This window comes from Hypanus sabinus, chromosome X1 (genome assembly GCF_030144855.1).
Source record: "Hypanus sabinus isolate sHypSab1 chromosome X1, sHypSab1.hap1, whole genome shotgun sequence".
NCBI lineage: Eukaryota > Metazoa > Chordata > Chondrichthyes > Myliobatiformes > Dasyatidae > Hypanus > Hypanus sabinus.
The window spans coordinates 46,196,716-46,221,382 of record NC_082738.1 but is presented as its reverse complement, the minus strand read 5'-3'; the positions used below and the strand labels follow the sequence as shown (position 1 = coordinate 46,221,382).

The following is a 24,667-nucleotide window of genomic DNA, read 5'->3' as shown; positions in this document are numbered from 1 at the left end:
CAACAAATGCATAATCACAGGTGGATTTTGAAGTGGATGGATTGTGGAATTACGCTTAGAGAGAGCTTTACAGAACGCTCTCCCCAAATGGAAAGTTAGCAAGGTTAGTGCAAAATGTTAATAAGTTGCAACCAAAGCTAAACAAATTTGCTTTCATCTGAAGAAACAGGCAACATGCTGCAGGTTACATTGTCGAGATTAACAATGAAGAAAACAAGACTGCCAAGGATGGAGAATGTACAGCTAATCAAACCCAAAACTGAGCCATCTTAGCTTTGACTGGAAGATACTGGTAAGGAATGGATCCAAAGTTATTTAAGAGCAGAATTATTTAAAACATCCTCTGAGAAAGCTTATACAAACTAAATTTATACTCCTACAAAGCCTAGATAGCTAGAATTAAACCAATTTAAAACATAGAACACTAAAGAGCATTAAGGAGGATAAATTCCCAGGGCCTGACAGGATCTATCCCAAGTTATTGAGAGAAGCAAAGATGTGATTGCTGGGGCCTTAACCAACATCTTCATGTCCTTTCTAGCCACAGGCAAGGTCCTGGAGGACTGGAGAGTAGCTAATGTTGTTCCATTATTCAAGGGAAATAGGAGTAATCCTGGAAACTACAGACTGGTGAGTCTCAATCAGTGGTAGGGAATTACTGGAGAGAATTTTTAGGGATAGGATTTGACCATTTATAAAACCATAGCCTAATTAGGGATAGTTAACATGGCTTTCAGCCAGGCAATTTGTGTCGAACGAACTTGATTTGAGTTATTTGATGAGGTGACGAGGGTGATTAATGAAGGCAGAGCTGTGGATGTTGTCTACGTGGATTTTATTAAGGCATTTGACAAGATCCCTCATGGGAGGCTAATCCAGAAGATTACGACATATGGGATCCATGGTGAATTGGCTGTTTGGAGTCAGAACTGGATTGTGCGTAGAAAACAGGTGGGAGTTAAAATGGGTGGAGGTACTTGACTAGTGGTGTTTTGCAGGGATCCATATTGTGACCTCTGCTGTTGTAATAAATGTAAATAAACTGTATGAAAAAGCAGATGGAGGGGTCTGTAAATTTTCAGGTGATGCAAAGATTGACTGTATTGTGGACAGCTTAGAAGAATGCCAAAGGATATAGCAGGATATAGATCACTTGCAGATATGGGCAGAGAAATGGTAGATGGAATTTAACCCAATCAAATGTGAATTGTGGCACTTCGGGAGACCAAATGTAATGAGACCAATAACAGTATTGATGTGCAAAGGGATCTTGGAGTCCATACCTCCCTGAAAGTGGCTTCACAGGTTCAAAGTTCAAAGTAAATTTATTATCGAAATACATACATGTCACCATATACAACCTTAAGAATTGTTTTCTTACGGGCATACTCAATAAATCCAACCACCATAATAGAAATAATGAAAAACCACACCCAAAAGGGCGGACAGCCAATGTGCAAAGGACAACAGCTGTGCAAGTACAAAAGAAAAAAAAACAAAATAATAACAATAAATAAATAGCAATAAATATTTAGAACATGAGTTGAAGAATCTTTGAAAGTGAGTCCATAGGTTGTGGGAACAGTTCAATGATGGGGCAAATGAAGTAAGAGTGAAGTTATCCCCTCTGGTTCAAGAACCTGATGGTTGAGGGGTAATAACTGTTCCTGAACCTGGTGGTATGATTCCTGAAGATCCTGTATCTTCTTCCTGATGGCAGCAGTGAAAAGGGAGCATACCCTGGGTGGTGGGGTTCCCTAATGCTGGATGTTATTTTCTTGCAACAATGCCCCATGGAGGGAAGGGCTTTATCCATGATAGACTGGGCCATATCCACTACATTTTGTAGGATTTTCCATTCAAGTACATTGCTGTTTCCATAACCAGGCTGCGAGGTAACCAGTCAATATACTCTCCACAACACACCCATAGAAGTTTGTCAAAGTTTTAGACATCATGCCAAGTACTGGCAAACTTCTAACAAAGTGGAAGTGCTGCCGTGCTTTCTTTGTAATTGCACTTTTGTGGAGGGCGCAGGACAGATAAGGTGATCAAGAAGGCAAATGAATGGCTGCCTTTATTAGTCAAGGAACTGAGTTTGAAAGTCAGCAAATTCATTTCTGGTTGCTCCATTATAGGAAAGATGTTGAGGCTTTGGTGCAGAAGAGATTTACCAGAAGAGATTTGCTGCCTGGATTAGAGGACATGTGCTATTAGCAGGGGTTGGATAAACTTGAGTTGTTTTCTCTGGAATAGCAGAGGCTGAGGGGAGATTTGATCAAAGTTGTATCAGATGATGCGAGGCAAAGACAGTGTAGACAGCCAGTAATTTTCTCCCAGGATTGAAATGTCTAATACCAGAGGACATGTACATTTCGAGCTTTATTTTAACAACATGTACTCCAGCAATATATGGAACAAGAAATCCCAGATGTATAAGCTGGTTTTAGAAGAGGCAGAGACAATAAAGACCAAACTGCTAACCTACACTGGATAATGGAGAAATCAAGGGAATTCCAGAAAAGTATTTCTCTGTGTTTTATTGACTACTCTAAAGCCTTCGACAGTGTGGACCATAATAAACTATGGCAAATCCTTAAAGAATTTGGGATACCTGGACATCTGATCTGCCTTATGAGAAACTTCTATGAAGATCAAGAAACAACAGTTCGAATTGAACATGGAACAAACTGGTTCAAGATTGGGAAAGGAGTATGACAAAGCTGCATACTGTCACCCTACTTATTTAATCTATATGATGAAGACATCATGAGGAATGCTGGTCTAGAGGGCTCAAATCTTGGAATCAAAATTGCCAGACAAAATATTAACAACTTCAGATATGCAGATTATACTACACTAATGGCTGAAAGCGAGGAGGTTCTGAGGAAGCTTCTGATCAAAATGAAAGAAGAAAGTGCAAAAGCTGGCTTGTTGCTCAATGTTAAGAAAACCAAGATTATGTCGACCAGCCCTATTAACTCCGTGGCAATAAATGGAAAGAAAGTGGAAGCAGTGACGGATTGTGTCTTCCTTGGTTCAATGATTTCTATAGACGGTAACTGCAGCCACAAAATTAAACTGCACTTACTTCTGGGGAGGGCAGCAATGGCAAACTTAGATAAAATACTGAAAAGCAGAGACATAATATTGTCTACGAAGATCCATACAGACAAGTCTGTGGTATTTCCAGTTGCGACATATGGCTGTAAGAGTTGGACTATTAGCAAGTCTGAATACAAAAGAATTGACGCCTTTGAACTTGGATGCTGGGGGAAACCATTGAGTTTTTTGGACAGCAAGAAGATCCAACAAGTCAATACTTAAAGAAATACAGCCAGACAGCTTACTAGGAGGCTTGATTATGAGACAAAAGCTCAAATATTTTGGTCACATCATGAGAAGAGAGGATTCCTTGGAGAAGACTCTCATGTTAAGTAAAACAGAAGGTAAAAGAAGGAGAGAACAACGATGGATAGATAATATTACTCAATACGTATGACCTTGGGGGATCTTAGGTTTGGCGTGCAGGAGTCCATGAGGTCATGAAGAGTCTGACTCCACTTAACGACTGAACAACAACAACATGCAAAATTACTTGTGCCATGGGATAACTATATTAATATACTAGCTGTGTTACATCTGTAATCTGGAACAGTAACTATTTCCAAATGTAATTGATATACAGTAAAACTGATAATCCAGCAACCTCAGGACTTTGGTGGTGCCAAACAGGTAGATATTCAAGGCTACCGGATACTACTCCACTTGATACAGTTCCAGTCACCACATTACAGGAAAAATGTGGAGGCTTTGCAAAGGATACAGAAGAGGTTTACCAGGATGCCGCCTGGATTAGAGGGTATGAGCTACCAGGGGAGGTTAGACAAACTTGGGTTGTTCTCTCTAGAGCACCAGATGCTGAGGAGAAAGCTGACAGAAATTTTTTCAGTTATGGGGCACAGATAGGGTAGACAGTCAGAATCATTTTCCCAGGGTAGAAATATTAAATACTACAGGATATCATTTCAGAATCAAAATCAGATTTATTATCACCGGCATACATCGTGAAATGTGTTAACTTTATGGCAGCAGTACAATGAAATACATGATAAATATAGAGAAAATAACTGAATTACAGTAAGTATATATATATCTATTAAATAGTCAAGTTAAAAATAAGTAGTGCATAAAAAAGTGAGGTAGTGTTCATGGTTTCAATGACCATTTAGAAATCGGACGGCAAAGGGAAGTAGTTGTTCCTGAATCAGAGAGTGTGTCCCTCAGACTTCTGTATCTCTTTCCTGATGGTAACAAATGTGAAGAGGACATGTCCTCGGTGGTGGAGATCCTTAACGATGGACATAGTCTTCTTAAGGCACCGCTCCTTGAAGGTATCTTGGACACTACGGAGCCTTCCTAAGGCACCGCTTTTTGATGATGTCTTGGATAATACAAAGTACTCATGATCGAGCTGACTAATTTTACAAGTTTAAGGTGACGGCAAAAATCTAAAGGAGATGTGCAGGGAAGGATGTTGTTTTTTGTTTTCACAGAGGGAGTGGCAGGTGTTTGGAACAGGTACAGAGGTAGTGGTGGAAGTAAATTCAAAAGTGGCACTTCAGACACTTTTAGATAGGCACATGAATGTGCAGGGTTGGAGGGATATGGATCACGAGCAACCATAAGTGATTTGGTTTAGTTTGCCATTATGTTCAGTCTGGACGTTATAGACCCAAGTGCCTGTTCCTGTACTGTACAGTCCTATATATAGTGTGTGTGGAACAGAGATCACTGTGCTTATAATCTTCATGAGAGTGGGGCTCTTATAAACCAAATATGGAGTCATAGGGATTTAACAACAATATGATGGTGTACAGTGGAACTTTTTTTAAAATTGGGATTTCATTTTATAGACAGAAAAATGTCAGGCCATAATTTCTTAGAGATGATTCGGGTTGTCAAAGCAGAATTTTAATAAAGGATCACTTACATTTTTCCTCGTGAATCAAAGCTGGCTTCAGCTTTCTTAAGGAGTCTATGTGCATCAAGGGAGAGATTACATTTCAAATTTTCTGGCAAGCAAAGTTGACGATCACTCAGAACATCATATAGCAGCTGGTCATTTGATTTTTTAATACACCTTAATAAAAAGAAATAAAAGTTGATTACCATATTTCAAACTTCAAAGTAAATATTTATTTACTGATTCTGGATCTAGTGAACACTCTCAACATTAAAGTTTCAATGGTTGAATGTTAAGAACTGCATAACTGGAGAAATCATGTCAGCAAGAGGTTAATTTACATATCGGATACACTTCTTGCGGATATACAGTGTTATGCAAAAGTTTGGGCACCCCGGTCAGAATTTCGGTTACTGTGAATAGTTGAGTAGGAGTTGCACTGATCTCCAAAAGTCATAAAGTTAAAGATGAAACATTCTTTTCAACACTTTAAGCAAGATTAGTGTATTATTCTTGTTTTGTACAATTTTAGAGTGAAAAAAAAAGGAGCACCATGCAAAAGTTTGGGCACCCCAAGAGATTTGAGCTCTCAGATAGCTTTTACCAAGGTCTCAGGCCTTAATTAACTTGTTAGGGCTATGACTTGTTCACAGTCATCATTAGGAAAGGCCAGGTGATGCAAATTTCAAAGCTTTAGAAATACCCTGACTCCTCAAACCTTGTCTCAACAATCAGCAGCCATGGGCTCCTCTAAGCAGCTGCCTAGCACTCTGAAAATTAAAATAAATGATGCCCACAAAGGCGGCGGCTATAAGAAGATAGCAAAGTGATTTCAAATAGCCGTTTCCTCAGTTGGTAATGTAATTAAGAAATGGCAGTTAACAGGAACGGTGGAGGTCAAGTTGAAGTCTGGAAGACCAAGAAAACTTTCCGACAGAACTGCTCATAGGATTGCTAGAAAGGCAAATCAAAACCCCCGTTTGACTGCAAAACACCTTCAGGAAGATTTAGCAGACTCTGGAGTGGTGGTGCACTTTTCAACTGTGCAGCGACACCTGCACAAATATGATCTTCATGGAAAAGTCATCAGAAGAAAACCTTTCCTGCGTCCTCACCACAAAATTCAGCGTCAGAAGTTTGCAAAGGAACATCTAAACAAGCCTGATGCAGTTTGGAAACAAGTCCTGTGGACTGATGAAGTTAAAATAGAACTTCTTGGCCGCTGTGAGCGAAGGTATATTTGGAGGGAAAAAAAGGATGCAGAATTTCATGAAAAGAACACCTCTCCAACTGTTAAGCACGGGGGATCATGCTTTGGGCTTGTGTTGCAGCACGGGGAACATTTCACTGGTAGAGGGAAGAATGAATTCAATTAAATACTGGCAAATTCTGGAAGCAAACATCACATCGTCTGTAAAAAAGCTGAAGATGAAAAGAGGATGGCTTCTACAACAGGATAATGATCCTAATCACACCACAAAATCCACAATGGAATACCTCAAGAGGCTCAAGCTGAAGGTTTTGCCATGGCCCTCACAGTTCCCCGACTGTGTCATCATCAAAAATCTGTGGATGGACCTCAAAAGAGCAGTGCATGCAAGGCGACCCAAGAGTCTCACAGAACTAGAAGCCTTTTGCAAAGAAGAATAGGCGAAAATCCCCCAAACAAGAATTGAAAGACTCTTAGCTGGCTACAGAAAGCATTTACAAGCTGTGATACTTGCCAAAGGGGGTGTTACTAAGTACTGACCATGCAGGGTGCTGAAACTTTTGCTTTGGGCCCTTTTCCATTTTTGTTATTTTGAAACTGTAAAAGATGGAAGTAAAAAAGTAATCTTGCCTAAAATATTAAAGGAATGTGTCATCTTTAACTTTATGCCTTTTGGAAATCAGGACATCTTTTAATCGCTTAGCTATTCACAGTAACAGAAATTTTGACCAGGGGTGCCCAAATCTTTGCATGCCACTGTATCTAACTTTTCTCAAATTGCTCTCAACAGTACTTCTTCCAGCTATTCAATCTACTAAATGAATTACAATTCTGAAGGAGCCATCGGATTTATTTTATAGTTCCAGCAAATATAGCACAAACTCTCACATAATCATTTTCAGGTTTTATTAAGACTGCAGCTAAACATTACTGCAATACTCATACATTTTTATTTCACATTCTTTTGCTTTGTTAAACGCCAGAGCATTATCGCAGAAAAAGAAGTTCTAAAATTACTGTCACAAATAGCAGTTGTTTCAGGTACTTCCAAAATGGTTTTACAGTTTTACATACATTAAGCAGCTCGAGGGTATGCATTTATAACATATTAATCCTCATCAGAATATGGGAATTTTCCTGTGCCTGACTCATCAGTGTTAAAACCAACAGCAATTTCAGTATGCGTTAAGTTCAAGGACAAATTAACTGGACAAGAATGGGGATGTAATTCAGTCCCTATTTTAAAATTTTACTTTCTGACATTTTATTCGTTAAGCGTCAAACAGCAATGCCTTTAGCATTTTGGGCAACAGAGATCACTGTACTTGCTGTGCAATAGTGGCCAAGGCCCAATGATTAAATTTTTTCAACATATGAAGCAAGGTTGTAGTTCAAGAACTGCACACATACAGGCAAGAAGAAATAAGAATCTATAGTTTGAAGACTGGAGAGATTGAAGAGATTGGATACCCATGTATTGCTTTAAGTAAGTAATCTACTTTGCTCCTTCAGGAAAATGCATTAAATTCTTTTTCAATCTTTTTATTATTGTTATTAATATCAACAAAATACAATTGATATATAGATAATGGGATTACAAACATACATATTTCCACTGCACATGAAAGAATACATAAGCAATGATTACAGTATAAATGAGTATTCCCAAATCATGAACGATACAATATATAGATAAACAAGGTAAATCTGGGTATATCATAATATATAATAAAAAAACAGAAAAAAGAAAAAGAAAAAAAATATTATTATGCAAAGAAAAAACTAAACTAATAATCTAATAGCTAACAAAAAAAAAACAAAAAAGAGAAAGAAAAACTGGAAAAAGAAAAAAAAGGCTGTTTATAATATCTCACAAGAATACAAAATCATCAGTGTCATCAACTCCGGTCCTCTCAACATATATAAAATTAAAACTGGAAAATCAAATAGGCTTGAAACAGGGTCATATTACATCATATGAAAATATTAAATAAATGGTCTCCATATCTTTTCAAATTTAATTGAAGTATCAAATACACCACTTCTAATTTTTTCTAAATTTAAACATAACATAGTTTGAGAAAACCAATGAAATACAGTGGGAGGATTCTAATTCGGTGGAGTTTCAAGATGGCGACGTAAACATCTGCCTTTTAGGCGCTCTTCATTTTTTCAACTATAATCACCCTTTAATCAAATCTTTTCGAACTTAATCATATGAGTTGCTACTTCTGATTAACTTTTTTTTTCCTAAAACAATATTTGATCTAATCTTGTCAAACTTAAAATGGCTACAAGCAAGAAATCGTCTAAGGATCCTTTACCCATCGACATAATTTCTAATCTTCTGGATGCTAAACTTGCGGGTTTGGAAGGCAGGTTAGAAGGTAAATTGGAAAGTAAACTGGCAAGTTTGGAAAATAAGCTTACCACGAAAATATCTGAATTTGAAGCAGTTGTTAGATCGCTTGAAACTAAGCTTCAATCGCAGGCATCAGATATTCAGCGGCATGAAGATAAGATCACGACTCTTGAAAAATCAATTTGTGAAAAAGCACGTACAATCGAAGCGCTGGAGAAGAAGATAGAGTCGACTGCTAAAACTATAGATCAGTATAAGTTTAAAATTACTGATCTCGAAAACCGATCTCGCAGACAGAATTTGCGTATCATCGGATTTCCCGAAAAAGCTGAGTCCGGTGATTTAACTGAATTTTTCTCTAAATTATTGTGGGAAATTTTCGGTGATGAAGGTTTGCATACTAAACCTGTTATCGACCGCGCTCACAGAGTTGCGAGATTTTCGGCTGTGACTGGTAAACCACGAGCAGTGATTGTTCGCCTTCATTATCCTCGGGAGAAAGAGCTTTTAATTCGATTAGCTCGTAAAAAAGGTATGATTTCTCACAATAGCAACACATTTCGAATTGTTGAAGATTATTCATTCGAAGTAATGAGAGCGAGAATCGCTTTTAAACCAGTGATGGCAGAGATTCATTCGATTGGACTTAAACAAGCTTTAATGTATCCAGCGAATCTTAGAATTACGTTGAACGACAACAGTCAGCAATTTTTTAACACTCCGGAAAAAGCGAAGAAATTTGTTGAAGAATATCGATCTTCTAGTGCAACTTGAACTATGTGTTATGTTGAAGATTTTTCAGAGAGAGGATGCCATTTTATTTTAAGTTTTAACCTATGAAGCTGGGTTATAACTTCTTATCCTGATCTACGGGTCTGGTTTCTTTTTTTTTACTGTCATCATTGTTTATAGATGCTCTTTTAATTTTTATAATATCTTTTTTTTTACTCTTTTTTCTGTTTCGGATATACACGTTTATATTTTGTAATAATGATTTACTTTTTTTTCAAGATGTCGTTTCTTCTTCCCATAAGACTTTGCTTTTTGTAAGCATTTATTTGTTTGCCTGTACTTAGAAATGGGATGAATGTTTTGGATTTTTTGGTCTTTTTTTTTTATATATTGTAGTGTCTATTAAATCCTTTTTTTAATCCTATTTTTATAACTTTTTTTTATTAAACTTTTTTAATAGATTGCCGAACTTATATCTATATTTTGTAATATGGCTTTTTCAAAATGTCGTTTCTTCTTCCCATAAGTCTTTGCTTTTGAAACGTCATCTTTTTTGTATTTGAACATGGAATTTTTTTTAAAGGTATATTACACTTTCAAATTTTAATGTTTATACTTTTTTTTATTAATGATTGTTTGTTTTATTATATTTTTTTCATTCTGACTGATATATATTTTTTCTTTGCAACCCTATATTTAAATCTGGGTGTTATATAGTTTTTTTTAATCTTTTTATGGAGCTGCCATCTTGAAATGGGGGTAATGTTAGTGTTAGATTATGCGCCTGCTGCTTGACTTTCTTTCGAGGGGTGGGGGGAGGGGGTAGGGATCTTTTTTCACGCTTTTGCTTTTTATTTTTTTGCTTTTAGTTTATGGGCCGTCTTTAAATTATTAATACTGTTGAAGTGTCATGTTGCTCCTGAATCAATTTTCCTTCTTCCTGAATTATGGGTTATGTGTCTTTTTAACCTTTTATGATACACACAACTAATATTGGCATGATGGATAAATCTATTAACTTTATCTCTTGGAATACTAATGGTTTAAATCATCCGATTAAACGTAAAAAATTATTTAAAGTATTCCAAAGATTGAACGCTAATATTATTTTTGCACAGGAGACCCATATTAGGAGTGAGGATAATCAACGTTTTTTTAGGTTCTGGGAGGGTCAACAATTTCACTCGAATTGTACCGCCAAAATTAGAGGTGTGTCTATTTTTATAGACCCCTCAATTTCATTTGCACATCATGAAATTACTTCTGATCCACAGGGCAGATTTTTGTTGATAACTGGTTCACTTATTAATCAAAAAGTGGTTCTAGTTAATATTTATGCTCCAAACTTTGACTGCCCTGAATTTCTTAAACATTTACTTCCCTTCCTAATCTAAACGAATATATGTTGATAATGGGTGGAGATTTTAATTGTTGTTTGAATCCTTCGACGGATAGATCTAAACCTATCCGAACTCTTCCGAATAGATCAGCCTTACTTATTAATTCTCTTATAGTTGATTCAGGAATTACTGAAATATGGCGGTTTTTGAACCCTAAAGATAAAGAATTTTCATTTTTTTCACATGTATATCATAGTTATTCTAGAATTGATTATTTTCTTATTGATCATCGGTTATTAACGGATGTTATTGACTGTAAATATGATTCTATTACTATTTCGGATCATGCACCTTTAAAGTTATCTATTAAGATTTCGGACTTTTCCAATAATACTAGATCTTGGAGACTTAACGCTACTTTGCTTCAAGACCCAGAATTTATCACCTACATAAAACAGCAAATTGACTTGTTTTTCTCAACAAACTATACTGAAGAAATTGACAGAGGAATACTTTGGGACTCTTTTAAGGCTTTTATCCGTGGACAAATTATCTCATATTCCGTTGGTAAAAGAAAACAAAGATATTTAGATATTGCTTTATTAGTGGATAAAATTAAGGAAATTGATAAGATTTATTCCGTGACTCCTACCAAAGAACTTTATAAGAAGAGAGTTAAGCTTCAAATGGAACATAGCTTATTATTATCTTCTTCAATTGAAAATCAATTAATTAGGACCAGGGCTCAATTCTATATTCATAGTGATCGAACTGGTAAACTGTTAGCTAATCAATTAAAAGCTATTTTGACTAAGCGACAAATTATTAAAATTCGTAAACAAGACGGTAATCTAACTACTGATCATAAAGAAATCAATAACACTTTTCAAGATTTTTATAAATCTTTATATCAATCAGAATTTGATGCTGACCTGTCCATGATGGATAATTTTTTTAACAATTTGAATACTCCTAAACTGACAGATGAAGATCGCAGCTTGTTCGATGCTCCTATCTCTATGGCCGAAATAGGAGAGGCTATCTCATCAATGAATTCAGGGAAAGCTCCTGGCCCTGATGGTTATATTGTAGAATTTTTAAAAACTTTTTCTTCTTTGCTTTCCCCTTGGTTATGTGAAATCTTTAATGATGCATTTGCTAAGAAGAGATTACCTCAATCTTTCTATGAAGCTACTATCTCTCTAATTCTTAAAAAAGATAAAGATCCTACTTTATGTGCATCTTATCGCCCTATATCATTATTAAATGTAGATTCTAAGATTCTTACAAAAATTTTAGCCATTAGATTAGAAAAGGTATTATCACAGATTATTTCAGAAGACCAAACTGGTTTCATTAGGAATCGCTATTCCTTTTTTAATGTTAGAAAATTGATTAATATAATTTATACTTCATCACCCACAACCCCAGAATGTGTTATTTCATTAGATGCTGAAAAAGCTTTTGATAGAGTTGAATGGACATACTTATTTAATGCATTGAGAAATTTTAATTTTAGTCCTAATTTTATATCATGGATTAAATTAATATATCTTTAAACCTGTTGCTTCTGTTCTTACAAATAATTATAGATCCTCTTTTTTTCAATTATCTCGTGGTACGAGACAAGGTTGTCCCTTAAGTCCTTTATTATTTAATATCACATTAGAACCTTTAGCCATTGCTATTCGTGAATCTCCTAATATTTTTGGTATTACCCGTAATGAGAAATTATACAAGTTATCACTTTATGCTGATGACTTGCTGTTATATATTTCTGATCCTGACAGGTCTATTCCCGCTATTTTATCCTTGTTGGCTCAATTTGGTAGTTTTTCTGGTTATAAATTAAACTTGGATAAGAGCGAATTATTCCTCTTAAACGCGCAAACTTTATTGAATGACAGGATACCATTTAAAGTTGTTACTGATAACTTTATCTATTTAGGTATAAAAATTACCAAGAAATATAAAGATTTATTTAGATTGAATTTTTTACCTATGCTTCATCTAATTCAACAACTTACTACAAGATGGTCTCCCTTATCCTTATCATTAGTTGGTCGGATTAATGCTATTAAAATGATGATTTTACCGAAATTTTTATATTTATTTCAAGCCTTACCAATTTTTATTCCTAAATCTTTTTTTGACAACATTGATTCAAAAATTTCCTCATTTGTGTGGCAAAATAAAAACCCCAGGTTAAGTAAAAGGCAATTACAAAAATCTAAAAAAGATGGGGGTTTAGCTTTACCTAACTTTAGATTTTACTATTGGGCGAATAATATTCGTAACCTAATGTATTGGAAATTAGATTTGGATTCACCATTGTGCCCACAGTGGGTAAATTTGGAATGCGATGAGGTAAAGGGATATTCTCTATTCTCCGTTCTTGGTTCTTTTCTTCCTGCTGATTTAGTTAAATTCAATAAACAGATATCTAATCCTGTTATCAAACATACATTACGAATTTGGTTTCAATTTCGTAAGTTTTTACTCTGAAAAATTTTGTTCTTGATAGCCCTATTTTACTTAATTTTTTTTTTCAAACCTTCCTTGACAGATCAAGCTTTTAGCATATGGAAAAGGAAAGGTATAAAATGTTTTCGTGATCTTTTTTTTGAAGGTACTTTGATGTCTTTCGACCAATTTTCCAACAAATTTAAATTACCTAAATCTAATTTTTTCAGATATCTACAAATCAGAAATTTTTTACATAAAGTTCTACCATCTTTTCCCAATTCAACTTCAATGGATTTCTCAGATTTGATTTTTACCTTAAATCCTTGTCAGAAGGGATTAGTAGCTTTTATTTATAATATGATTATGAAGATACAACCAGAAATATCAGATAGAATTAAACAAGAATGGGAAAAAGAACTTCGATATAATACATCAACAGATAAATGGGAAAAAATTTTACAAATGGTTAATTCCTCTTCTATATGTGCTAAACATGCTTTAATACAATTTAAAATTGTACATAGAGCTCATATGTCTAAAGATAAGCTTGCTCGATTCTATTCTCATATTAACCCTCAATGTGACAGATGTCATTCAGAAGTGGCTTCATTGACCCACATGTTTTGGTTATGTCCCACTTTACATAACTATTGGAAGGACATATTTGCTACCATTTCCTCAATTTGGAATATCGATTTACAACCTCATTTTATTACTGCAATTTTTGGTATACCAAATGAGGATGGTAATCAGTTTTCCCCTTCAATCAGACGAATGATTGCTTTTGTAACATTAATGGCCAGAAGGTCTATATTACAAAACTGGAAAGAAGTAAATCCTCCTACCACGTTTCAGTGGCTTTCTCAAACTATTTCTTATCTGAGCTTGGAAAAAATTAGAAGCACTATTTTTGACTCATCAATTAAATTTGAAGAAACTTGGGGACCGTTCATTCGACATTTCCATATGAATTAATTTGGCCTTTTCCAGACCTTCTCTCTGCTTATTCATGTTCAGGTATGGAGTTCCGGAGTTTGTTGACACTATCATATACTTGTAAACTATTATTATTGCCCATGTTAGTTTAGTTTAGTGTTTTTTTTCTCAATATATATTTTTTTTAATATATTTTCAATTTTTTTTTCTTTTGATGATTATTTTTGTTTTTTTTTCATATATAATTATATAGACTTGATTGATTAATGTACTTTTTTTTGTCGATGTTTAATAGGATATTGTTATCTTATTACTAATGCAATTTCAAGTCTATTGTATTCATAACCTATTCATTATTATGTTATGTTTTTTTTATATATATATATATATGAAACTCAATAAAAAGATTGAAAAAAAAAGGATTCTAATTCAGCAAAATAGATCTTCTAAGAGTAAGAAACACAATCATTCGACAGGCAGAAGAAGATAAATGAAGTGAGTCCATCATTGGTAAACCAAAAATTGCGGTAATAGGATGGGGTTGTAAATCAATGTTCAATACCAAAGAAATAATATCAAAAATATCTTTCCAATATTTTTTCAAAAGCGGACACGACCAGAACATATGAGTTAAAGATGCTATTTCAGATTGACATCTATCACAAATAGGATTTATATAAGAATAAAAATGAGCTAATTTATCCTTGGACATATGGGCCCTATGTACGACCTTAAACTGTATTAATGAATGTTTGGCACATATAGATGATGTATTAACTAATTGAAGAATTCTATCCCAATTCTCAATAGGAATAATAAGATTAAGCTCTCTTTCCCAATCATTTTTTGTCTTATAAAGGGGCTCTGAACGTATCTTCATAATTATATTATAAAGTTTTGATATAAGCCCTTTTTGAAAAGGGTTTAATTCAAACAAACTCTCCAAAATACCTGAAGACACAAAATTTGGAAAAATAGGAAGTACAGTATTTAAAAAATGCCTAATCTGTAAATATCTAAAAAAAATGAAATCTAGGCAAATTATATTTATTAGATAATTGCTCAAAAGACATAAAACAATTGTCCAAAAATAAATCAGAAAATCGTAGTAATCCCTTAGTCTTCCAAGCCGAATAAGCTTGGTCTATAATTGAAGGGTGGAAAAAACAATTGGATACAATAGGAATATTTAAAACAAACTGAGTCAACACTAAAAAATTTCCGAAATTGAAACCATATACGTAAGGTATGTTTAACTATCGGGTTGTCAATTCGTTTCGGCAATTTAGAAAGAGCAAAAGGGAGAGAAGGCCCTAAAATAGAACCCAGTGCATAACCTGGTACCGATTTAATTTCCAAGCTCACCCAACGATGGCTAAAAGATCCATCCCAATCTTTCACCCAACATATCAAATATCTAATATTAACTGCCCAATAATAAAATCTAAAATTAGGCAATGCTAACCCACCTTCCTTCTTTGCCTTCTGTAAGTATATTTTACCTAACCTAGGATTTTTATTCTGCCATATATATGAGGAAATTTTTGAATCAATATTAGTAAAAAAAGATTTTGGAATAAAAATTGGTAGCGCTTGAAAAATATATAAAACCTTAGGTAAAATAACTATCTTAATAGCATTAATCCTACCTATCAGAGATAAAGATAATGATGACCACTTAGTAAACAAGCACTTAATCTGATCAATTAAGGGTACAAAATTAACCTTAAATAAGTCTTTATGGTTTTTTTGTGATTTTAATCCCTAAGTAAATAAAAGAGTCATTAACTAATTTAAAAGGTAAGTTTCCATAAATTGGGACCTGTCTATTCAAAGGAAACAATTCACTCTTATTAAGATTTAATTTATACCCAGAAAAATCACTAAATTGAGCCAACAATGATAAAACTGCTGGAATAGATTTCTCAGGATTAGAAATAAATAATAATAAATTATCTGCATACAAAGATAATTTATGAGTATCTGTCCCATGATTAATACCAGAAATATCCTGTGATTCTCTGATAGCAATTGCCAAAGGTTCTAAAGCAATATTAAATAATAATGGGCAAACAGGACAGCCTTGTCTAGTGCCCCGAAATAAACGAAAAAAGGGAGATCTTTGATTATTAGTAAACACCGAGGCTACTGGAGTGTGATAAATCAGTTTAATCCAGGAAATAAATGTCGGACTAAAATTAAACTTCTCCAACACATTAAATAAGTAAAGCCATTCAACTCTGTCAAATGCTTTCTCCGCATCTAATGAAATAACACATTCTGAAATATTATGTGAAGGAGTATACACAATATTCAATAACCTCCTAACATTAAAAAAAGAGTAACGATTTTTAATAAAACCAGTTTGATGTTCCAAGATAATTTGGGGTAATACCTTCTCCAACCTGGATGCAAGTAACTTGGAAAAAATCTTGGAATCTACATTCAATAAGGATATTGGTCTATAGGATGCGCAATCAGTAGGGTCTTTATCTTTCTTCAATATTAAAGAGATGTAAGCTCTATAAAAAGATTGTGACAAATTTCCCAATCTAATTGCTTCTTCAAAAACCTTATATAACCAAGGAGAAAGAGTAGCAGAAAAACATTTTAAAAATTCTGCTGTATACCCATCCGGACCAGGTGCTTTCCCTGAATTCATGGAGGAAATAACCCCTTTAATTTCTGCATCAGTCATAGGAGCTTCCAATATTGAAAGATCCTCTGGTGATAGTCTTGGGAAATTCAATTTCCCAAGAAAATCACACACGGTACCACAATCCTGAGGAAATTCCGAATGATGTAGGGAAGTATAAAAATCTTGAAATGATTTATTTATCTCATCATGGTTAACTGTCAAGTCCCCATTTTGCCGACGGATCTTAGTAATTTGACGTTTAACCAAAGCATTCTTCAGTAGACTAGCCAATAGTTTACCCGATTTATCACTATGTATATAAAAATCAGATCTGGACTTCATCAGTTGATTTTCAATCGAAGATGTAAGTAATAAACTATATTCTGTTTGAAGTTCAACCCTTTGCTTGAAAAGCTCCTTACTAGGAGTAAACAAATACTTCTTGTCAATCTCTTTAATTTTATCAACCAATAAAAGAGCTTCCTTCTTTATGCGCTTTCTCAGACCAACAGAATAGGAAATAATCTGTCCACGTATATATGCTTTAAAAGTGTCCCAAAGTGTTCCGTAAGAAATATCTTCCGTGGAATTGGTTAAAAAGAAGAAGTCGATCTGTTCATTCATAAATTTAATAAAGTCCGGATCCTGCAAAAAGGTAGAGTCAAATCGCCATTGTCTAGCATTAGGAACTATATCCATAAATTTAAAATAAAGTTTTAATGGAGCATGGTCAGAAATAGCTATAATATCATAATCACAACCATTTACCGAAGGAATCAAGCAAGAGTCAATAAAAAAATAATCAATTCTCGAATAAGAATGATAAACATGTGAGAAGAAAGAAAACTCTTTATCCTTAGGATGCCGAAATCTCCAAATATCAAAAAGTCCATTATCAGTCATGAAAGAGTTGATACAAGTGGCCGACTTATTGGGTAAAGTCTGAGTAGATATAGATTTGTCCATCGAAGGATTTAAACAATTAAAATCACCACCCATTATCAACTTATATTCATTTAGATTAGGTAAAGAAGTAAATAAGGACTTAAAAAAATCAGGACAATCCACATTTGGAGCATAAACATTAACCATAGCAACCTTTTTATTACAAAGTAAGCCCGTAATTAACAAAAGTCTACCATTCAGATCCAAAAAGATATTGTGTTGGACAAATGTAATAGAGGAGTCAATAAAAATTGAAACTCCCTTTACTTTGGCATTCAAATTCGAATGGTACTGTTGACCCCGCCAAGACCTAAAAAAGCGATAATTGTCCTCCTTCCTCACATGAGTTTCTTGTACAAAAATGATGTGAGCATTAAGTCTTTGGAATACTTTGAAAATCTTCTTTCGTTTAATCGGATTGTTTAAACCATTAGTATTCCAAGACACAAAATTGATGGTCTGAACCATATTTCTAAAATCAACCCTTTGGTATAAAAAGGGTTAACCAAATTATAAACTCATGCACCCGGAAGAGGAACAAAAATAGAGAGTGGACCCGGAAGTGATGACATCGTAGACATATTTGTAGTTCAAACCAGCCCAAATGAAAAAACTAAAACAAACTGGTAAAAGAAAAATAGGGTTAGAAAACGGACCACCCCCCACCCCCACAAGAAAAAGAAAAAAAAAGCCAAAATACGGCTAGAAAAGGGAAAGAATGAGACTAATTCTACCCCCCTATCAGCGGAAGACCACTCCGTATATAAAGGATATATATTAAAAAAATCCACCCAGACTTTAAAAATTATGATCACTATACTAAAACCACACTTCTTAATATACTTGGTTGTAAAAAAAACAAAAAGAATATAATCACTAAAAGCTTATAAATCAGGTTATAACCCAAACAAATCAAAAAATATTTAAACTGCGATAAGCGATGCATTGTAGGAAGAAGACGAGAGAAAAAAAAACGCCATCTTAAAAAAAACCAAAAATTTTTCCAAAAAACCACCATAATAAAAAAGAATTCACCTTCGAAGGGTTAAAAATACACAATTGAAGGAACAAAAATAATAGTCAGCAATATAATATAATGGTTAAAGTGTATAAAAAAGACCGATTAATATGACGAAAGAACACTTTAACTTAAATATAAAGTATAGGATAAACCTACACCAATAGCCAGAAACAAAATCTGGTTTGAGGAATCAAAAACCATCTTACACGATCAAAATCACTCACTTATTAGAGATGAGTGCCTGTAGCAGTAGGTAAGTTCTCCTTCAGAAAACTTCTCGCTTCAGATGTAGAAAGGAAAACCCGACGTGGAGCATTCGGCAGAGAGATTCTAAGCTTCGCAGGGTATAAGAGCGCAGGTTTTAGATTTTTCTCATAACATTCAGACATCAGAGGTTTAAAAAGAAGCCTTTCCTTCATTACTTCAGGACTAAAATCTTCTACCAAGCGGAAATAGTAATCCTGAAATTTAACCATTCCTACCCGCCGAGCCACACGAATAAGTTGCTCTTTGTCATGTACATAATGAAACCGGACAATTACAACCGAAGGTTTAGCTGAAGTACTCGATGATCGACGCATAATTCTATGTGCGCGATCAAGTAACGGAGGGTTATCTGGAAATACAGATGGGAACGCATCTTTTAAAAGTTGAGCAAAATATTTCGAAGGGTCGCCTTGCTCTATGCCGTCTGGGAGACCAAGTATACGTAGGTTCTGCCTTCTGGACCGATTCTCAAGGTCAACACTCTTGGCTTTAAGTGTTTCCACCAGTTTAGTGGTCGAAATTAAATCTTGTTGCAATTTTTCAATTATCAAATCTCGTTTCCAAGCGTCTTCTTGCACAGATGTGATAAGAACTTGCTGCTGGTTAATTACTGAATCCGTCTTAACCATATAATCTTGAAAAGCCTTTATATCTTGTTTAAAAATTTGTTGTAGTTCATCAAATTTTTTATCCAAAACCTCCATAAACAGTTCATAAGTTAATTCAGTGTGTTGTGGATGAGCTTGCTTCTTTCCATTACCGTTCGGGTTCCGCCCAGGTTCTCGTCCTTTAGATCTAAGAACCATTTCTGTTTGCATATCTTCAAAAATTCACAATAAACTCTTAACGTTAAGTCCAAAAAAATAGCAAGAGTCTTTTGGTGTAGGTAAAAATAAGTTGAATAAGGGTGATCAAAGGTTAAAAAAAGTAAAGGTTATGGAGCGAATCTAAAACAGTACTCACTCCATGAGCGTCACCCGCTGATCGAAAATGCATTAAATTCTAAGGTGCAGGGCAATGAACAATTCCGTTATTGGGAGCTGGGTTTGACACAGTCTGTGCCCACCCCATTTTTTTCATTTGATGTGCTCCAAATGACATCATGATGGGAAATCAAAGGCTCATGATTACATTCCTGGAATTCGTACAGAAGGCATGTATGAGTGCCAAGTGGCAACAGGCTTAGGCATTGCTTTTTATCAGCACACCTTCTTTAATTAAAGTCCTATCACAATTAGACAGGGACAGGAAGAGGATTGCATGACAAGATTAATACACAAGAGATTGATGCCCTCTGGAACTGGAAAGGAGACAAAAAATGTAAATATTCTGATGTACAAGCTTCAGTTTCTTCTTTAATGAACTATCGCAAAGATTCTATACATTTTTTCACAAAACTGAACTGCAACAATGAGAGCTGATTTCCATGCTATGATGGAAGTAACCAATGTGCAAGGAGTAAACTAAATATTTGTGAGACATCACTATAGAGCACAGTCTACGTCATCCTGCGACATGCGTATGCACTCTGCACCAAAAGTGAAGGGTCAGCTTTATTAAATAAATTAGAATGATGGAATTATAAAACAGAACAAGGCAACTTCAGGATTTAATGACAAATATTGCTCTACTTACTTGCTAATACTTTCTACGTCTGTTGAGGCTGATGCACAAACGTGCTGAACTTCTTGAAGGCCTTTTAACATCTGATCCATCATCATTAATTGTCTCAAGGGACTTGCCTGGCCCTAATAACAACCAGGAAAAACATTATAATGTTATTATCCGTACGTGACAACCTGCAGTATATGTAACTAATAAAGCAACTTTTGGGTCAACATTTTTAGATTGGCCTGGATCCCCCAAGGAGTACCAGTACATCTGCCTGTATACTTATGAATACAGAATACAATGCAAAACAAATCAAGCAGCAATCTGCATGGATAATGAGAAGTTTAGAAGTTCATGAATTAACAATACCAATTAAAGCATATTTAGGACAGTGGCACTGCAAGACCCCAATAACAATGACGCTGGAGAGCTTGTAATGGGGGACAAAGAATAACAGACAAACTTTTGTCAGTCTTCACTGTGGAACACACAAACAGAATGCCAGAATTCAAGAGAGTCAGAGGGCAGTAGTGATTGTAGTTACCGTTACCAAGGAGAATGTGTTTGCAAAACTGAAAAGTATGAAGGTGGAAAAGACACCTGAGCCAAATAGACTACACCCCAGGGTTGTGAAAGAGGTGGCTAAAGAGATTGTGGAGGCATTAGTAATGATCTTCCAAGAATCACTAGATTCTGGAATGGTTCTGAAAGAGTGGAAAATTGCTAATGTCACTTCACTTTTCAAGAAGGGAGAAAGCAGAAAAAGGAAATTATAGGCCGGTTAGCCTGACTTCATTGGTTAGGGTACTTAGATCTTTTCACTTTGTTTGTCAATGATTTGGATGTCTGAATTGGTGGCTTTATGGGCAAGTTTGCAGACGATACCAAAATTGGTGGAGGGTCAGGTAGTGTTGAGGAAGCAGAGAGGCTGCAGAAGGACTTACACAAATCTGGGGAATGGGCAAAGAAGTGGCAGATGGAATACAGTGCATGGTCATACACTTTGGTAGAAGGAATAAAGGTGTAAGCTATTTTATAAACAGAGAGCAAATACAAAAATCAGAGGTTTAACAGACTTGGGAGTCCTGGTGCAGGATTCCCTAAAGGTTAACTTGCAGGTTGAGTCAATAATATGGAAGGCAAATCCAAAGCTAGCATTGATTTCAAAAGGACTAGAATATAAAAGCAAGGATGTAATGCTAAAGCTTTATAAGGCATTGGTCAGACCACACTTGGAGGATTGTGAGCAGTTTTGCGCCCTTATATAAGAAAAGATGTGCTTGTATTGGAGAGGGGCCAGAGAAGGTTCACGAGAATTACTCCAGGATTGAAAGGTTTAACGTATGAGCAGTGTTTGATGGCTCTGGGCCTGTACTCACTGTACTGTAGAAGAATGGGGGGGGGGGGGAGGGGGGGAATCTCATTTAAACCTATTGAATACTGAAAGGTGTAGATAGAGTGGATGTGGAGAGGATGTTTCCTATAGTCAGTGAGTCTAGTACCAGAGGGCACAGCCTCAGAATAACAGGGTTTAGAACATGAGGAGGAATTTTAGTCAGAGGGTTGTGAATCAATGGAATTAATAGCAACAGACTGCTAAGGAGGGCAAGTCACTAGGTACATTCTAAAAGGAGGTTGATATGTTCTTGATTAATCAGGGCATCAAAGATTATGGGGAGAAAGCAGAAAAATGGAGTTAAGAGGGATAATAAATCAGCATGATGGCATGGAGGAGCAGAATCGATGGGCTGGATGGCCTATTTCTGCTCCTATGCCTTATGGTCTTAAGACATGGTGTTACACTGCCAGGCAAGTGTCACATTTTAAGTAGTTCACAATATTGAAAGACCACTCCCAACAAGGCAGTGTGCAAAAGAGAAGAAACCGTGCAAATACAAAAGAAAAAAAATAAAATAATAATAATAAATAAATAGCAATAAATATCAAGAACATGAGATGAAGAGTCCTTGAAAAGGAGTCCATAGTTTGTGTGAACAGTTCAATGATGGGGCAAGTGAAGTTATCCCCTCTGGTTCAACAGCCTGATGGTTGAGGGGTAGTGACTGCTCCTGAACCTGGTGGTGTGGGTCGCGTACCTTCTTCCATACGGCAGGAGCAAGAAGAGACCATGGTCTGGGTGGTGGGGGTGTCCTTGATGACAGATGCTACATTCCTGTGACAATGCTCCATGTAGTTGTGCTCAATGGTGGGGAGGGCTTTTCCTGTGATGGACTGGGCTGGAGCTACTACTTCTTTTAGCATTTTCCGTACAAGGGCTTTGGTGTTTGCATACCAGGCTATGATGTAACCAGTCAATTAACTTTCCAGCACACATCTATAGATGTCTGTCAAAATTTTAGCTGTCATGCCAAATCTTCACAATTTCTAAGGAAGTAGAGGCACTGCCATGCTTTCTTCATAATTGCCAGATCTTCTGAAATGATAACATAGAGGAATTTAAAGTTGCTGACCCTCTCCACCTCTGATGATGGACCTCCGGTTTCCTCACACTGAATTCAATAACCAGTTCTTTGGTTTTGCTGACATTGAGTGACTGGTTGTTGTTGTGGCACCATTCAGCCAGATTTTCAATCTCCCTCCTGTATGTTGATTCATCACCACCTTTGATTTGGCCAACAACACTGGCATCATCAGCAAAATTAAATATGGTATTGGAGCTGTGCTTCACCTCACAGACATAAGTGTAAAGCGAGTAGAGCAGGGGACTAAGCACACAGCCTTCTGATGCATCTGTGGAGATGCTGTTTCCAATCCAAACTGACTGGGGTCTGCAAGTGGGGAACTTGAGGTTCCAATTGGAGGTAGTGAGGCCAAGGTCTTTAAGTTTATTGATTAGTTTTGAGGGGATAATGGCATTGAATGCTGAGCTGTCGTCGATAAAGAGCATCCTGATGTATGCAACTTTGCTGTCCAAATGTTCCAGGGTTGAGTAAAGAACCAATAAAATGGCACATGCTGTTAACAGACTTTTTAACATTGTAAACCAGTGGGTTGTTGTTATATCTCCTGCTCGCTGTGAAAGTGGGGGACACCTCCCTCTCCCTTATTAAGGAGAGAGAGAGAGAACCTGTGGGTTGTCGAATACCAGATGAATTGCGATAGTCTTTGGGGTAACTGCAAGGTCTGTGTCTTTACTATCGCTTAGCTCATGCTTCTGCTTGATCATGGGTGCACTTCTATTTTGCTGGTGGGGGGAGGGGGGGACTGTTGATCGCCACCGCTTACGCACAGGAGGGGAAATCTGGGGGGGGTTACTTTGGGGCTCTCACGTTTAACTGTTGCTCATTTTTTGGGGCACTTCTCTGTTTTCGTGGATGTTTTGCGAAGAAAAAGCATTTCAGACTTCTCCAAGGACTGTTTTACTTAAGTCCGTAACAACCATGGTGTATTAAGATCCTCTGATGAGTCCTTGAACACTGCCCAATCCACTGACTTGAAGCAATTCTATAGCCGCTCGTCTGCCTCACGTAACCGCCTATTTGTTGTCCTTATCTCTGCAGCCTTGCCCTTTAGCCTCTGCCTGTATGCAAGTAGGAGGACAGCCAAGTGATCAGATTACCCAAAGTATGGTCAAGGCACAGAATGGAAGGCATTCCTAATTGTAGTATAGCAGTGGTCTAGTTTGCTGGTGCTGCAGGTTATATGCTGATGATTGGTCCGAGATTTCTTCAAATAAGCCTGACTGAAGTCCCTGACTACAATTTGGGCAGCTTGTTTGATGTTGGCAGCATCAAATATCTTGAGTGCCTGCTTAATGTTGGCTTTTAGCAGTATGTAAACTGCGGTCAGGATCACGAAGTGCTCTCTTAGTAAGTAGAAAGGTCGGCAATAAATCATTCGATATTCCAGGTTGGGGGAAAAAAAGTGTGATATGACCAAGACAGCTGAATCCAAGCACCATAAAGAGTTTATAATGAAGAATAGATCCCCAGTTTTTGTCTTCTCCAAATCAGCAGTTCAGTCTATCCTCTTCTATCAAATAGTCCTCGGGTCTAATTGCCAAACCCAACGTGTTCAGAGTGAGCCACGTCTCTGTGAAACAGAAAATGCAGCAATTCTTCATTTCCATCAGATACAGCAATCTTGCCCTTAGGTCCTCAATCTTGTTCTCCAGCAACTGTACAATTGCTAAGAAGATGCTGGGTCAAGGAA

The 24,667-nt window shown here is 36.0% G+C and overlaps 1 protein-coding gene across 2 annotated transcripts in view; it reads right to left on the bottom strand.

Annotated features, from left to right (window-relative positions):
• The window catches only part of haus7 (HAUS augmin-like complex, subunit 7), a 57,271-nt gene that overhangs the window by 15,509 nt on the left and 17,095 nt on the right, over positions 1-24,667 (bottom strand). For both annotated transcript variants that reach the window (XM_059956538.1, XM_059956539.1), the window contains exons 5-6: positions 20,519-20,631; positions 4,994-5,143 (exon numbers count right to left, since the gene is read on the bottom strand). In XM_059956538.1, coding sequence (XP_059812521.1) covers positions 4,994-5,143; positions 20,519-20,631 — 263 coding nt within the window. The remainder of the gene's footprint in view (positions 1-4,993; positions 5,144-20,518; positions 20,632-24,667) is intronic.